An 18,400-nucleotide genomic window follows, 5' to 3' on the forward strand; every position below is an offset into this window, starting at 1 on the left:
AAAAGAACATGACGAGGCCGTTAAACAGGTACTTCAAATATTTAAGAACAATGATTTGTTGCTCAACGAGAAAAAGAGCGTATGGGGCGTTAGGAAATTGAAATTTTTAGGACATGTCCTATCGGATGAGGGCATATCGCCAGACCCAGACAAAATAAAGACAATTATGGGGTTCCGAGCGCCACAAACAAAGAAAGAGACAAGAAGTTTTCTGGGCCTCGTAACTTACGTGGGAAAATTCATTCCTGATATGGCAGATATTACAGAGCCGTTAAGAAGCTTGTTAAAACTAAACTGCAAATTTACTTGGGGTCAGGACCAACAAAGATCATTTGACAAATTAAAAAGTTTCTTGGCAAATATACCAAACCTGGCGTATTTTAGTCCACGGAATAGGACACGTGTAATAGCAGATGCCAGCCCTGTAACATTATGGGCAGTGCTAATACAATTTGATTCCGGCGACGACCCACGGATAATATCTTTTGCCAGCAAAAGTCTGTCGGATGTTGAAAAGAGGTACTCGCAAACTGAAAAAGAAAGCTTGGCGCTGGTATGGGCTATAGAGAGATTCTACTATTACTGACCATAAGCCCCTTGAAGCCATTTTTAAGCCAACCTCTAAGCAACCGGCTCGAATAGAAAGATGGCTCCTAAGCTGGAAAAGAAAACATTGCCGATTCAATTTCTCGACTTTTCAAAATTGAAAGTGCAAACTCATACGATGAAAACGGGGAGCATAACATTTTGCACATCATAACACACTGCACCCCATCTTCTCTTAGTATTTGCGAAATAGTTAAAAAGAGTTCGCAGGAGAAAGAAATTTTAGATCCAATTGAGTATATCAGAAATGACTCCTGGCCACCAGACACGTTAAATAGTTATTACCCTTTCCGCTACGAACTATCGACAGTCGGTAGCATAATGTTGCGAGGAACTCGGATCGTCGTACCAAAACCTCTTCGGAATAAATTGTTGGAGCTTGCCCACGAGGGTCACCCGGGAGAATCTGCAATGAAGAGGAGGGTGAGATCTAAGGTATGGTGGTCCCTTGTAGATAGAGAAGTTGAATCCAGTGCAGCCAACTTTTTTTTGGAGAAATCGTCAATTTTTTAAAAAAAAAAATCGTCAAAATCGTTAAGTTAAAAAGAAAAATATCGTCAAGAAATCGTCAAGACAAAAATACGTTAAAAATACCAAAAACATTTTATTAACTTTTTAAATATTTTTATTTTATTTACATGTAAATAAAGTTTTTATTTAAAAAAAAAATAATTAATTTAATTTTGGTATTATGTGACTTTACTCTGGTACATTTCTGTTTGACATTTGTTTATTTTTGTAATTTTTAATTGCTATATTAAAACACTGAGAATTATTTAACTTAAGATAATCTTTTGAAAACAATATTCCTTGTAATGTTGAAGAATCCAAAGCATTTCTGATTTTTGTTTTATTTAAATTTACAATATTAAAAATTCTTTCAACGTTGGCCGACGAATGTGGTAGTGTCATTAAACTCGAAACAAATTGTGTTAAAATTGGGAAGGCTTTGTATTATTGACTCTTTAAAATAGAAATATTTTTCCAATGTTTGGAGTTCGGTAAATTTCATATTACGTAATTCTCGAATCAAGTTCTTTTCCATTTAATAAATTTGGAATAATATTGGCCAATTGTAAAATTGAATAATTTTTTTTGTTCAATGGAGTTTAATCCTTCTAAAAGTTTATCGCCAAAATCAAAACGTTTTAAAATTTGTGAAACCAGTTCAATATAAAATTGTACATTGCAAAAGGAGACTTACAATATTTTAATTTTAGGAATAAAGGTTACCATATGTTTTGCTTTAAAAAAATCGTCATTTTTGTTCGCGGGAAAAATTAAAAATCGTCAATCGTCATTTTAATAAATTTGACTTAAAAAATCGTCAAAATAACGATAAATCGTCAAAGTTGGCAGCGCTGGTTGAATCGTATGTTAAAAATTGCTGGGACTGTTTACTAGTGTCACAGGCGAATAATCCGACACCGATGAAAAGGCACGAATTTCCAAATGGTCGTTGGCAATGTGTTGCTACGGATTTATTTGGTCTACTGCCCAATAATGATTATATATTTGTTTTAATTGATTACTACTCCCGCTATCAGGAAGTAAAATTTTTGAAGAAAATTACATCAGAGGCAATTATTATCATATTGCGTGAAATTTTCTGTCGGTTGGGTATTCCGAAGTCTATAAGAGCAGATAATGGCAGACAATATGTGAGTGCCGAATTTAGGAACTTTTGCAAGGAGAATAATATTAATTTAATAACAACACCACCTTATTGGCCACAAGCAAATGGAGAAGTCGAAAATATGAATCGATCATTAGTGAAACGCCTTAAAATTGCTCATACCAAGAAACAAAACTACAAATATGAAATTCAGAAATTTATCATGATGTACAACGTAACACCTCACGGTACCACTGGGTCACCCCCAACTGAGTTAATGTTTGGTCGTGTCATTCGGGATAAAATACCGGGAATTCACGATATAACTGATGATATGCAGCAAGAGATTTAGATATGATCAATAAGCAAAAGGGGAAAGAGAGGGGTGATCGAAAGAGACGGGCTAAGGTACCTGATATTGGGCCTGGAGACAAAGTGTTGATGCGCAATGTGGTGTTTCCACATAAGCTTACACCAACATTCGATCCAACGGAGTATGAGGTAGTGGAAAGAAATGGGAGTGAGGTGATGATAACTGGTGGTGGAAAAACGTTTCGGAGAAATATAAGTCATATTAAGAAGGTGCCGTCAAGCGGAATAGTTGACTCAAATAGCGACGCAGCAGATTTACCATCAACATCAACGGAAACATCATTGTCCACGAAATCGGCCGACGAATCTGGATTACGAATAAAACTCAAAAATATAGGAGGGATGTGGAGAGTAGCATCAGAACAAAGCGAATAGAAAGAGAGCGAAACCAAAGTACATAACTAGTTTATAAGAAAGAAGTCAGTTTTGTGTTGATATTCAACGAGTTAAGTTGCGTTTTAAATAAAATATACTTAAACATACTTCTGCTGTTTCATTTATTAAATTACTAGCAAAATGGTAGGTTGTTACAGATACATTCAGGGATATACTACTGAACGCTCCGTGAATGGGATCATGCCTAAAGAATACAATCTCATGGTCCGGTAGGTGTAATGCAAGTCGGATGATAGCGTGTGACTGACCGTGCATTGGTTTCGCCAAAATTCGCCAAGCTGCTTCTGGCGCGCTCGCATATCTTGTGTCCACAAATGTCCTGATTTTGTCGTGCATTAGAGTTCCTTGCTCTGTAATTTCTACATTAGCGCAGTCGTGACCCTTATACACGTACTTAAAGAGATACTAAACGCTTTTAACCGAGGCGCATACTTAAACATTGATGTGACAGTTATATTTCAAACCATGATACAACAAAAATCAATTTCCTTTAAAATATATGAATTTTTCAGTAGACAAATGTGTTTAAGATATGACATATTTTCTTGTAGTTTTTTATTCGAAATGTTTAAATATTACATCACTGCATGATGTTTAGAATAGTGCAAGTTACTAAAACCACGTACTATTGAAATAAGTTCAAATAGTCACCCTTAAGATGTGGTACTACTAATATTTTGTATGTGTCATTACTGAAGAGTAGATAAATGTAGAGAATATCAGGAAATATAAAATGTGGCTCCGTTAGGACTATCCACAAGACCAATACTACTTGCCGTTATTCCCTTCAACGGTTTTCATAGAAATCTAGAAAATATGGTTTGGTTTATGACCAAAATCAATAGCCCTTCGTGCCGCCCATAGACCGAAAATCAAAAATGTGGCTTGGTTACGATCTTCCGCAGAGAAAGTACTTTAAGGTTCAATTAGACGTACCATAGTCATAACCATATAAAACAGCTGTTCGAACCAAGCTTATGGGCAATACTGTATTTGATTATTGGTGACATGCCATAACGCCATGGCCATAACCGTAACCGTAGAAATAAACTGAATTTTGATTTTCTGCCATAACCATAAACAGCTGATTGATAAATTAATGTATTAAGTGCTGTTTATGGTTATGGCTATGGCGATATTTCAGCTTTATATGTCATCAGATTGCTTCAGAAAGTTGTGAAAAAGTAAAATCCCCTTACAAAAAATAGTGAGTTATACATGGGGCATTTCATGTCAAGTGAACCAACTTTTGAAATCGATGTCTTCCGATCGGGATGAAATTTGCACCAAGGTTAGCTCTATTGGATAGTAACTCAGACACAATTTTTCAACAACATCGGTCGAGAACTCTCTGAGTTATAGGGGGTAAAATTTTGACAATTTGGTCAAACAGGGGTTTTTTCTTATCCATGTAACTTATTACCTATTGTTCTTAGCAAAATGTGTCCCAAATAGTATAGATAGCTATTTCTTCGATCTTTCGAAAAAAAAATATTTAAAAAAAAAAATATTTAAAAAATTTTTAATATTTTTTTTCCGAAATCAAAAACTTTTTTGACTTTTTTTAAAATGGGTCCTTTTTTTTTTTTTTTTTCTTAAAATAAAGTTTAGATATTTTCCTTGAACACCTACTTGGTCGCTTAGTGGGATGCGAGTGGGATATCTATCAAAATAAATATTTTGTAACTCAAAACATAAAATTTTTGACTTTTTTTGCAAAATCAAAAACTTTGTTGACTTTTTTTTTCAAAATGGACCCTTTTTTAATCTTTTTTTTTAGGTCAAACAAAAGCTTAGATATTATCCTTGAAGACCCTTTTGGTCGCTTAGTGGGATATCTATCAAAATAAATATTTTTTAACTCAAGACTTACAATTTTTGACTTTTTTTTTGCAAATACGATTTTTTTTCCAAATGGGCCCTTTTTTTAAAATTTTTTTTGTAGTCAAAAGAAAGCTTAGGTCCATTCCTTTAAGATATTTTTAGTCCTTAGTGGGATGCGAGTGGGATATCTATCAAAATAAATATTTTGTAACGCAAGACATACAATTTTTTAATTTTTTTTGCAAAATCAAAATTTTTTTCCAATATGGGCCCTTTTTTAATTTTTTTTTTTTGCTCAAAAGAAAGCCTAGGTCCATTCCTTTAAGATATTTTTAGTCCCTTAGTGGGATGCGAGTGGGATATCTATCAAAATAAATGTTTTAACACAAAAATTGTATGTCTTGAGTTACAAAACATTTATTTTGATATATATCCCACTCGCATCCCACTAAGCGATCAAAACCATCTTAAAGGAATAGGCCTAAGCTTTCTTTATAGCAAAAAAAAAATTACAAAAAGGGCCCATTTTAAAAAAAAGTCAAAAAAGTTTTTGATTTTGCCAAAAAATCAAAAATTGTATATCTTGAGTTACAAAATATTTATTTTGATAGATATCCCACTCGTATCCCACTAAGGGACCTAAAATATCTTAAAGGAATGGACATAAGCTTTCTTTTGACTACAAAAAAAATTTTAAAAAAAGGGCCCATTTGGAAAAAAATCGTATTTGCAAAAAAAAAAGTCAAAAATTGTAAGTCTTGAGTTAAAAAATATTTATTTTGATAGATATCCCACTCGCATCCCACTAAGCGACCAAAAGGGTCTTCAAGGATAATATCTAAGCTTTTGTTTGACCTAAAAAAAAAGATTAAAAAAGGGTCCATTTTGAAAAAAAAAAGTCAACAAAGTTTTTGATTTTGCAAAAAAAGTCAAAAATTTTATGTTTTGAGTTACAAAATATTTATTTTGATATATATCCCACTCGCATCCCACTAAGCGACCAAGTAGGTGTTCAAGGAAAATATCTAAACTTTATTTTAAGAAAAAAAAAAAAAAAAGTTTTTGATTTCGGAAAAAAAATATTAAAAATTTTTTTTTTTTTTTTTAAATATTTTTTTTCGAAAGATCGAAGAAATAGCTATCTATACTATTTGGGACACATTTTGCTAAGAACAATAGGTAATAAGTTACATGGATAAGAAAAAACCCCTGTTTGACCAAATTGTCAAAATTTTACCCCCTATAACTCAGAGAGTTCTCGACCGATGTTGTTGAAAAATTGTGTCTGAGTTACTATCCAATAGAGCTAACCTTGGTGCAAATTTCATCCCGATCGGAAGACATCGATTTCAAAAGTTGGTTCACTTGACATGAAATGCCCCATATATATATAATGTCCTGTGGTTCTTATTGGGAACAAAGGACCACAAGTTATATGGAGAATATTAAAAACGGAAAGTGCCACATCGCTCCACTCACAAGCCGAAAATCAAAAATCTAGCTCCGTACGGACTTTCGCAAAGAAAGTAATTCAAGTATGCCAAATTTCTGCTTCCTATGTCATCAGATGGCTTCTGAAAGTTGCGGAAAGAGAATAGGACATACATAGTAACATCCGGACATATATACTAAGAAATTATATATATAAATTTTTATTAAATTTGATTGGAATACCAACATTTTTAAGAAATTTATGCTAGTTAAAGTGATTTTCGGAAGTGGGCCTTGTAAGCTATGACTAATTATGAACCGAACGTTACAAAATTTTGTGGTGCGAGTACATAAAACTTATTTGTGTTGAATTTCGTTTGGATATCTATATAACTAAGATATTTACGAGAGCTTAACTATTTTCAGATAGGGCAATTATATGAGGACTAGGAGAAATAATGGTCCGATTCTAACAAAATTGAATAGATTTCGACTTGGAGCAATAGAAAAGCTTGTACCAAATTTTGTCGAATTATCTTTGACAAAAAGACACGATTTCGTTACATCATACTTATACATCCGACTGTAAATGCAGACTTTTCTGCGGAGGTAATATCGAATTACTTTGTTAGCAACAGTTTAATGATTTCATGTGAGTTTCAATTTTCTGACATTAGCTTGGTACATTAGGGTGGTAGGAACAATGAAAAAACATTGATATATCATACTTTAAGATCCGACTGTAAATTGCAAAGATAAGGAGTGAGATCGAAAAATTCTTAACACACGTTTTTCATTACATTTTTTAACCCAAGTATTATTTGAATTTTTTTTTGATCAAGTTACCTTTGAAAAACATGTCAGTTATTATGTGTAATGTCAATTATATTAATTTTTTTGTTAATCTGATTAAAATGAGTGACCAGAAAAAAGTGCGTACTGAAATTATTAAATATTTTCAACAAAACCCAACTTGGTCTTACAAAAAGTTGGCCAAGCATACAAGGGTCTGCCGTCAAACTGTTTCCAATGTTATTAAACAGTACCGGGAGAACTTGTCAGTTGATAGAAAACCTGGTTCAGGTAGAAGGAATGGTCCACATGATGTTTCTAAAGCCAAAAAAATAGAACGCATTTTCAAAAGAGCTCCCAACACATCCGGTAGGAAAGCAGCCCGGTTAGCTCAGTGCTCGGACTATTTGGTACGAAAAGTTAAAGCTAATGCAGGTTTAAAAACATACAAGGCTCAAAAAGTTCCTGACAGGAACGCTACTAAAAATTTAGAGGCCAAAAACAGAGCACGGAAATTGAAGTCAAGTTTTATAAAAAAATATTCTTGCTGCATAATGGATGACGAAACGTATGTTCTGGCAGATTTTTCGCAACTTCCAGGTCAAAAATTTTATGTTGCTGATGCTCGAGGGAATGTTGAAGAAAAGTTTAGGACCCAAAAGCAGACAAAATTTCCCAGAAAGTTCTTGGTATGGCAAGCAATATGCAGTTGCGGCAAAAGAAGCCACTCATTTGTTACAACGGGCTCTATAAATACCGAAATTTACATCAAGGAATGTTTACAAAAAAGGCTGCTTCCATTCATAAGACTTCATAATGTGTCCACTTATTTTTGGCCTGACTTGGCATCCTGTCACTATGGCAAACAAGCCCTTGAGTGGTACAAGAACAATAATGTGGTATTTGTACCAAGAGAGGCAAATCCTCCAAACTGCCCGGAGCTAAGGCCAGTGGAGAGATATTGGGCTCTTGTTAAAAGAGAATTGAAGAGTACAAAAAAGGTGTCCAAAAGTGTGGTAGATTTTAAACGGAGATGGACTACATGTTCGTGCAAAGTGACAGAAAGCACTATAAAAACGTTAATGGAAGGGTTTCCGAAAAAGGTTCAAAATTTCATCACTAGTGATTAAAACTATAAAAATAATTTTTTTTGTAAATTGTAATAATAATTTCAATCAAATAAAAAAAAAATTAAAGCTGTAAGTTTAGTGGTTTCTTTTTTATAAACATATATGTATGTTAAGAATTTTTCGATCTCACTCCTTATAACGAAAAATTTAAAAAGGCGACCCTACGTTCGGCAAACAAAAAAAAATTTCGAAACTGTCTTGCAGAACTTCATTTTATTAGGGGGTGTACGGCGAATTTTTTGTTTTGAGGTACGTTGTAATGAGCATGTTTGAAGGATTTTTTTTCATTGTGTCGACAAAAGTCGTAAACTTGTTTTTGCAAAAGTCGTAAACTTGTTTTTGTTTTATGTATTTGAATTTAACGTTTTATTAGTACGCCATCTGTTGGTCAATAAGGTAGTCAATTTAATATTACTACCTTAAAATACAACAATGCATTAAGTAACAAAAGTTACCATAGTACGATCGTTACCAACGATGGTTGGTTCCCTAAAACGGGAAGATCTAGTGAAATATTTATCCCAGGTTGGAAAGGATGCCACAGGAAACGTAGATGAATTACGGAAAAGGTTTGCATAATTCCTGAGCACAGATCACACGAAGGATGAAATGAAAGAGCTACTGGAATTGCAGTCCAGTAGCTCTTTCAAAGAGCTATTGCAGTCCACTATCTCCTGTCACAACATTACAGATACCTGTCACAGCCACGTACATCCCGCCAACGTCACCAGTAAAAATGGAGACTCCGAATAAAACAGTGGATACTTCAGAAGCAACCATGATATTGTCAATACCATTACCTGGTCATAATGAACCACACCGAGCACCAAGTGAAAGCCGTATTATGGTCGTAGAGCTAGTAAGGAAATGGGGATTGAAGTTCGATGGAGGCAAAGACCCATTAGGTTTTATTGAAAGGGCGGAAGAACTTGTGAAAATGTACAACATCGACCTGGACCAGTAACCACTAGTGTTGCCGGAGCTATTCAAAGCGAAAGCACTGGTTTGGTTACGAAACAATAACCGACACTGGACGAAATAGTCGCTTTTTAAGAAAATTTTTTATAGATTTTTCCTTCCCACACGCTACTTTGAGAAGATGAAAAATTAAAGGCCATTGTTTTAATCGGAAACAATCTTGTCACCACCATTATTGACACCGGTGCAACTAGAAGTTTCAGAACGCCACAACAAATACAACGATTTTCCAGCCAACCTGTTTATGTACCAGTAGACATAGATGTACTCCTAGCTGATGGGTCAAAGAAACTCATAAAAGAAGCCGCAAAATTTATGGTTACCTTAGGAAATATTTCAGCAGAATGTAATTTCCTAATTATGGAAGAATCTACAGAAAATATCATCCTGGGGATTGACTTCTTACGAATCTTCAGCACCACTCTCACTTGTGCCGGCCATGAAGTAAACTGTGGAAGTAGAAAACCGGAAAATCACAATATTGATCTCTGCAATAGCAGTCGAGAACTTCAGGTAAGATAAGTTGTTTATATACCTAAGATGTTAAGTACCCCCACCGAATGTGATGAGCAAAAAACGCTGTCACCCAGACAACAGCTAGAAGTATCAAACTTCTTGGCGGAAGAACTACCAAAGTTTCAGCAGATTAATGGACTATCAAATATTCCGTGAACGTATAGTGGTTCGCTATGGAGTGCCCAAGATGATGGTCACCGACAATGGAACACAATTTACATCTCGTATATTTAAAAAAATATTTGAATGACATTGATGTGCATCAACAGTTTACTGCCCCAAACACTCCACAGGAAAATCCTACAGAGAGGGCAAACCGCACCATAAAAACTATCATATCTCAATTTGCGGGTGACAACATACCACATGGAATGGACTTTTACCAGAAATAATGCTTGCGATTAATACCAGCAGTTTCGAATCTACGGGATACTCACCGGCATATTTAACGCAAGGTAGAGAACCGCGGCTGCCGAAGGCTCTATACGATGAGATAACCATAGGAACAGGAGCTCGGAATATAACCCCTGATGACAGAGCCACCGAGCTAAAAGAAGTGTTCAGAATTGTAAGACGAAATCTAGCGAAGGCTTCAGAAAACCAACAAAAGCGATATAATCTACGTCGTCGTCGCGACGCGTCGGTGGAAACCAAATATTGGGGACCAAGTTTTGGTGAGGCAGCATCCACTGTCAAAGGCAGTTGATAATTTTGCTGCCAAATTAACGCCGAAGTACGGAGTACCATATGTCGTTAAGGGATTTGTTTCCCCTGTTATTGCAGAAATCTACGGGGTGCCAAACAAAGACATGCGTAAAGCACATGTGAGTGAACTAAAACCTTACTATCAATAATGTCGTCAACATCGTCAGCTACGTCATCATCTCTCATCGACATCACCCACCAATCTACGATCACCAGCGATATCCACAACACCTCCCATACCGTGGAACTCCAGAGAAATACGTCTGGCGCAGGTTCCCGATCGCCTGAAACGAATTTGTGCGTCCAGAAGTCCCACCAACAACAACGATTGATGAAAATCATTGATGTCAAGTGTTATCTGATATTGATGTATCGAATAGACAGCGTGTGCATACGATGGCTCAACCCGTAATTCCACAAGGGGATGGAAGGGGATAATGTGACGACAAAAGTCGTAAACTTGTTTTTGCCACCATTAAATATTATTTTTTTTATGTTTAGTTTTAATCTATTTTATGTTTAGTTTCAGTTTTATTTTATTTGTTTTATGTATTTAAATTTAACGTTTTATTAGTACGCCATCTGTTGGTCAATAAGGTAGTCAATTTAATATTACTACCTTAAAATACAACAATGCATTAAGTAACAAAAGTTACCATAGTACAATCGTTACCAACGATGGTTGTAGTAACTTACACGTATACCTAAACAAAAGCGGCAAGCGCTTTCTAGTTGTCAAAATTTCTCATGCCCATACAAATTGTATGCAGTAGGGTATTCAATTAATCGGGTTTCTGGTTTAATCGGTTAATCGAGCAAATAATTAATCGAGGTTTAGATTTATTCGGTTAATAATCGGTTAATTTAAAATTATTCGATTAACCGAATAATTTCTATTTTCATTTTAAATTTGAAATACAACAACGAATTTTGTGTACAAAAACATAAAAAAACAGCAAATAAGGTATTTGAGATCATTTTTGTAAACATATCGCCTATTTGCTGCAACAACGTCCTAACTTAAAATCCGTGTTTTATGAACTGAGTAATACAAAGTTCATTAATCTTTAATATAGTATCATCTGTTTTCAAAAAAGTCAATTATTTTTTGTGTGAAATAGTTTTTTTGTTGTAAACATCAAAATTAAAATTCAAGTTTTCTCGTATATTTGATAAGTAAAAAATTGGGTTAAATACAGATTAGAAAGATATTAACATCTACTATTTATATTTCTGAAATCGCATGATTTGTTGAAAATGTATTTAAGAATAGTAAAATGTCATAAAATATTCAAAGACGTTTTTCTCGAAACGACTTTTTTGAATTATAACGTTGTTGCAGCAAATGTGTGAGTTTTTTTAGGGTTTTAGTGAGACCTTCTGAAATAATATTTTATATAAAGAATATAATTTAAAAGATTTTTTTTCTTTAGATTTTTTTTCTTTAGTACGAAGAGGCAACTAGTGGGAAACAAGTGGTACATCCAGAGGTTACCTTGTGACACTCTTGTCCGACACTTACGACGTGGTGTAGGCAAGTCCCAATAGTGGTATTTTAATACTAATTGGCTATTCTAAGAGGCACTAGTGGGAAACCAGTGGTACATCCAGAGGTTATACCTCTACCTTGTAACACTTACGACGTGGTGTAGGCAAGTCCCAATGGTAGCTTATTAGCATTTTCAATATTTTTTATTATTTCGTTCATTGTATCAAAATAAGACAAAGTTTTTTTCTTGAAACAAATTAATGCACTAATTTCGTACTACGCTTTCAACTTATTTTAGAGCTTTTATGAATCATTTGAATAATTTTCATACAAATCAAAAGACAGTAAAATGTTTGTTATTGCTAACAGCACACAGTGATTTTGAAACTTTTTTTTTAAATAATTCGGTATCTCGAGAACTATTAGAGATATTTTTACGAAATTTCACATGGTTTGAGCTGAGATCTTTTCGATTTACATAAAAATATTTAATATTTTTAAGTAAATAAAATTTAAAAAAAATGTTAAAAATTAAATTTATTAACAAACAAATTTTTATGGCAAACTTTAAGGAATTAATTTAAAAAAAATTAAATTTATTAGTGAAAAAATTGTATAACAAAACAGCAATACAAACTCTTTTTTATTAAAAATAGTTAGACTTAGTCAATTCAAAACTCTAAGATTATTTTTAAAAAAAACTTTAGTTTTACATGAGAACATTTCTAAAAGAGTATCTGAAAATTGCATCTTGAATGCATTTTTGAAATCATATATTTTTTTTGGTTATATAGTCCAAAAAAATCCGTCATAATTTTTATAAGATACGAACATTAAAAGTTTATTCCCAAGTACATTTTATTGATTTTTAAATAGTGAATAAAATCACGAGTGGAATAATATTCTGACCCGCACGCTTTAAAATTCAAAAGTCATTCAATGTACATTAGACCGTAATTCAAAAAAAAGTGGGCCGTACACCCCCTAATATAAAGTATGTTTGCAAGGACATTACGAAAAATGCTGTGCTAATAGCACCGGGCTTATCGCTGGCTAATCTCTCATCGCATTATCCGATACGAACGGCTCGAACCATACGGTACAGATAAAGGTCGCCTGGTCGCCTCGAATATTCCAGCCTTCTATGTTCGCTGGTATTTCTCCCATTTGAATGGGTTCGAAATTAGTTTTTACCTGACCAAATGAAAAAGCAATAAAAACCCGAATTATTAATTAAGTAAATGTTTACAATTACATTGACGTAAAATATGCGGAACACAATCAAGTCTAGCTGAAAACTATTAATATATTACACTTACAGAATAGTGCATGCAATTCTGAATGCCTTCTCCGATACTTCCTGGCCAGATTCCAGGTCCTTTCTGTTTACCAAGCAATGATCTCAACAGCGCATTTAATGGTAACTCGTTGAAGTGAAAAAGGCACACGAACCATTACAACGGCCTCTGTAAATGGCGCTCCATTCTCGCAATAACTCCATTTTGTACCCGGTATTGGTAGGAGTTCCATCGCAACTAATAGCAATTAAGTGATCCATATTAAAGTTTTCACGACTCAAATAATCAACGATGCTCCTCTGGACTGCCAAAGCAGTGCTGTCAGTGGGCGTAGCATAGCCAATGAATTTGGAATCTGGCTCTTTCACAATGGTGATATGTTCTTCGTTCACAACAACATTTCGCGTCACATTTGCCTCCGTTACTCTTTTCAAAGTTGATTCTTTCTTGCCATCGAAAGAGATACACGTTAATAATTCGTTACATCTTGCAGCAATTATTGCTTCCTTACGAAACTTCACACGTTCTCTAAATATTTTGTTTTTATTGATGATAATCCCGTCAAGGAACTGACGTATATTTTCGGCTGTTTCTACAGATAACTCTTCTTCGGCTTTTTTATCAATCGACAATTTCAAATCTTTTATTAACATGGTCGCAAGCAAAGCACCGTAGCGAACTGAGGTGTCGCTGCGATCCAAAGCCGAACTAAAATTACGCAAATCAAGGTCAGCCACTGTGAATTTTTTGTTTAACGTCTGCGGCAAATCGATAAAATTTTCTTCAAATTCCTGCTCTTCATCGCTGTCTGGTAAATATACATCGGTATATACGGCATTTGAAGGTACAACAATTGACGACATTTGTACACTGCCATTGTTCATCGACATGTCATCAACAATATCATCTAAAGTCATCAATCGTGGACCGCACTGATCAATGAAGAAATTTTTCACATCGTCTGGGATTTTATCAGAGGCGGTGCAATTGCATGGAGTATTTGATACAATGCCGCACTTACAACGCGAAATCAAGAACAATCTATTCCACTCATTTACATTGTATTTCAATGAATATTTAACCATTTTATAGTAATCATTCAGAAGTTTATCCAAACGCTTACGAGCAGTTGTTACCGATATAATTGGAATGCCAGCGCGCTGCCACAAAAGGTTAATACTTCTCAAAACACCTTGTTTAAAAGCACTCAACTTTCGACTTCGATCAGTATTATGCCGCAGATACAAGAAGAAATTAATAACATCGCACTTCGTCGGTAATTTAGTGTTGTTTAATTCACTGACTTTAAAATACATTTTTTTAGATTTTTTAATCGTTTAATAATTGAAATAATCAGAACACAATTAATTATTATAGCAAAGTATAGATGAAATTCCAAAAGTTATTTCATGAGTAAAACGAATAGCAATAGCAAAACAAAATAAGAGAGTAGTAACGGTATTATTCCAAGTATGTTCCAACTTGAATCACGCCAAAATTTTATTAACTAAAATTTCCAACATTTTATTTTACCTTAATTGTTTTAATTCTTTTTGTAAAATTAAATTTTAACATGTTTCTGTTGGAGTTATCAAATTACTTTGTTAGCAAAAGTTTAATGATTTTTTGCGAGCTTAAATTTTCTGACATTAGGACAGTAGGAACAGACATCTGGTGGAAAAATACTAGAACGGGTCAATGGCCCTTAGAGCAAAACATTGGTCTTCCCGAGACAAAAATATTGATATATCATACTTTAAGATCCGACTGTAAATGCCAAAGATATAACGAAAAATGTAAAATGGCGACCCCTACGTTCGGCAAAAAAAAAAAAATTTTTCCGTAACCTCCTTGCAAAAATACTTTATATTAGGGGGTGTACGGCGAACTTTTTTTTTCCTTGTAAGGTGGTACGGTCTAATGTACATACATTTTTAAATTCATTAAATATTTATTTTCATATTTTTCATGTATGTTTTGCAATCAACTTTTTACAGATATTTTGTATCACATCTTAAGAAGAGTTTGGAATCATTAGATGGAAAACTTCGTCAGTATGCACAATGGTGTTTCGACAATTGCAAATGCACTAAAGTATCTTCCAGATTACTACCTCCATCAAGTGTAGAAGTCGCAGTAAGTAATTAATATTTTATTAAACACTGGTAACATTTTTATATATCATAAAACACTTATTAGGGCGATAAATAATGGAGATAAATCTGATATTCCTATGGTGTTGGATATAAAAACACAAAGATAACTGATAACTAGGTTATTGTAATTTATAATTTAAAATAAAAATTGAAGTTACTGATTACTAGGGGCGGATTTATATGCAAATGTATGTTTTTTCTCGAACGTCCAATTACCATGCACACTAATTACACTGTGCACGAAATGACACTTTTTTCTGTCAAGAAGGGCACCCAGCGGGTTAAACTAATTCGGACACGCTGAATTAAGTGGTGCTAACCGTTTTTTAGGTTAGCTCGTATTTTCGAGATATACCGTTATTTCGAAAATGGATGAGGTTGCACAACATATATTTTGACAAAAAATAATTTTTTAGACAAATTTCGAAATTTTTGGTTTTTAAAACGGCATTATCGTTTAGAAAACTAAGTTCCAAATAAAACAAGCCCTAAGTGATTAAAATCTGCCCACAACTTTTGATTTTATTCACAAAAGATAAAACAAATATCCCCTAATATTTTATCAAAATGCATAACCCATAGTAATTAGCTACATCGTGCAGTGTTCTTCTATGTTTAGTACTGCAATAGTCGGCAATGCAGTGCACAAAAATATATTACAAAACGGCAAGATTCTGTAAATTTTCAGTTTGTTGTTGATTTTGAATTCATAAATTTGACTAGTGGAAAAGATAATATGAGGAGCCGCAGAACAAAAGGTATTTTTTCGCATCTTATCAAAAATTGTTTTTTGGTATTTTTATAATATTTGGGTTGAAAGTGATTTTCGGAAGCGGGTCTATATGGGAGCTATGACTAATTATGGACCAATCCTAACAAAATTTGGTGACATGAATTTTGTATATATACAAAATTCATGTCAAGTGAACCAACTTTTGAAATCGATGTCTTCCGATCGGGATGAAATTTGCACCAAGGTTAGCTCTATTGGATAGTAACTCAGACACAATTTTTCAACAACATCGGTCGAGAACTCTCTGAGTTATAGGGGGTAAAATTTTGACAATTTGGTCAAACAGGGGTTTTTTCTTATCCATGTAACTTATTACCTATTGTTCTTAGCAAAATGTGTCCCAAATAGTATAGATAGCTATTTCTTCGATCTTTCGAAAAAAAAATATTAAAAAAAAAAAATAAAAAATTTTTAATATTTTTTTTCCGAAATCAAAAACTTTTTTGACTTTTTTTTAAAATGGGTCCTTTTTTTTTTTTTTTTTTTTCTTAAAATAAAGTTTAGATATTTTCCTTGAACACCTACTTGGTCGCTTAGTGGGATGCGAGTGGGATATCTATCAAAATAAATATTTTGTAACTCAAAACATAAAATTTTTGACTTTTTTTGCAAAATCAAAAACTTAGCTGACTTTTTTTTTCAAAATGGACCCTTTTTTAATCTTTTTTTTTAGGTCAAACAAAAGCTTAGATATTATCCTTGAAGACCCTTTTGGTCGCTTAGTGGGATGCGAGTGGGATATCTATCAAAATAAATATTTTTTAACTCAAGACTTACAATTTTTGACTTTTTTTTGTTGCAAATACGATTTTTTTTCCAAATGGGCCCTTTTTTTAAAATTTTTTTTGTAGTCAAAAGAAAGCTTAGGTCCATTCCTTTAAGATACTTTTAGTCCCTTAGTGGGATGCGAGTGGGATATCTATCAAAATAAATATTTTGTAACGCAAGACATACAATTTTTTAATTTTTTTTTGCAAAATCAAAATTTTTTTCCAATATGGGCCCTTTTTTAATTTTTTTTTTTTGCTCAAAAGAAAGCCTAGGTCCATTCCTTTAAGATATTTTTAGTCCCTTAGTGGGATGCGAGTGGGATATCTATCAAAATAAATATTTTGTAACGCAAGACATACAATTTTTTAATTTTTTTTTTGCAAAATCAAAATTTTTTTCCAATATGGGCCCTTTTTTAATTTTTTTTTTTGCTCAAAAGAAAGCCTAGGTCCATTCCTTTAAGATATTTTTAGTCCCTTAGTGGGATGCGAGTGGGATATCTATCAAAATAAATATTTTGTAACAATTTTTTAATTTTTTTTTGCAAAATCGAAATTTTTTTCCAATATGGGACTTTTTTTTAAAAATTTTTTTTTGCTCAAAAGAAAGCTTAGGTCTTTTCCTTTAAGACCTATTTTGTCACTTAGGAAGATGTGAGTAGGATATCTATTAAAATAAAAATGTTGTAACTCAAGACATTCAATTATTGACTTTTTTTTTGCAAATTCGAATTTTTTTTCAAAATGGGCCCTTTTTTAAAAATTTTTTTTAGTCAAAAGAAAGCTTAGGTCCATTCCTTTAAGATATTTTAGGTCCCTTAGTGGGATATCTATCAAAATAAATATTTTGTAACTCAAGATATACAATTTTTGATTTTTTGGCAAAATCAAAAACTTTTTTGACTTTTTTTTAAAATGGGCCCTTTTTGTAATTTTTTTTTTTGCTATAAAGAAAGCTTAGGCCTATTCCTTTAAGATGGTTTTGATCGCTTAGTGGGATGCGAGTGGGATATATATCAAAATAAATGTTTTGTAACTCAAGACATACAATTTTTGTGTTAAAACATTTATTTTGATAGATATCCCACTCGCATCCCACTAAGGGACTAAAAATATCTTAAAGGAATGGACCTAGGCTTTCTTTTGAGCAAAAAAAAAATTAAAAAAGGGCCCATATTGGAAAAAAATTTTGATTTTGCAAAAAAAAATTAAAAAATTGTATGTCTTGCGTTACAAAATATTTATTTTGATAGATATCCCACTCGCATCCCACTAAGGGACTAAAAATATCTTAAAGGAATGGACCTAAGCTTTCTTTTGACTACAAAAAAAATTTTAAAAAAAGGGCCCATTTGGAAAAAAAATCGTATTTGCAAAAAAAAAGTCAAAAATTGTAAGTCTTGAGTTAAAAAATATTTATTTTGATAGATATCCCACTAAGCGACCAAAAGGGTCTTCAAGGATAATATCTAAGCTTTTGTTTGACCTAAAAAAAAAGATTAAAAAAGGGTCCATTTTGAAAAAAAAAA

The 18,400-nt window shown here is 33.2% G+C and overlaps 1 protein-coding gene across 1 annotated transcript in view; it reads left to right on the forward strand.

The window, feature by feature from the left end:
• The window catches only part of Myo81F (Myosin 81F), a 708,752-nt gene that overhangs the window by 202,761 nt on the left and 487,591 nt on the right, over window positions 1-18,400 (forward strand). Inside the window, exon 4 of the mRNA XM_065514962.1 lies at window positions 15,150-15,288. Coding sequence (XP_065371034.1) covers window positions 15,150-15,288 — 139 coding nt within the window. The remainder of the gene's footprint in view (window positions 1-15,149; window positions 15,289-18,400) is intronic.

The sequence above is a fragment of the Calliphora vicina genome, chromosome 1, assembly GCF_958450345.1.
Source record: "Calliphora vicina chromosome 1, idCalVici1.1, whole genome shotgun sequence".
Classification (NCBI taxonomy): domain Eukaryota; kingdom Metazoa; phylum Arthropoda; class Insecta; order Diptera; family Calliphoridae; genus Calliphora; species Calliphora vicina.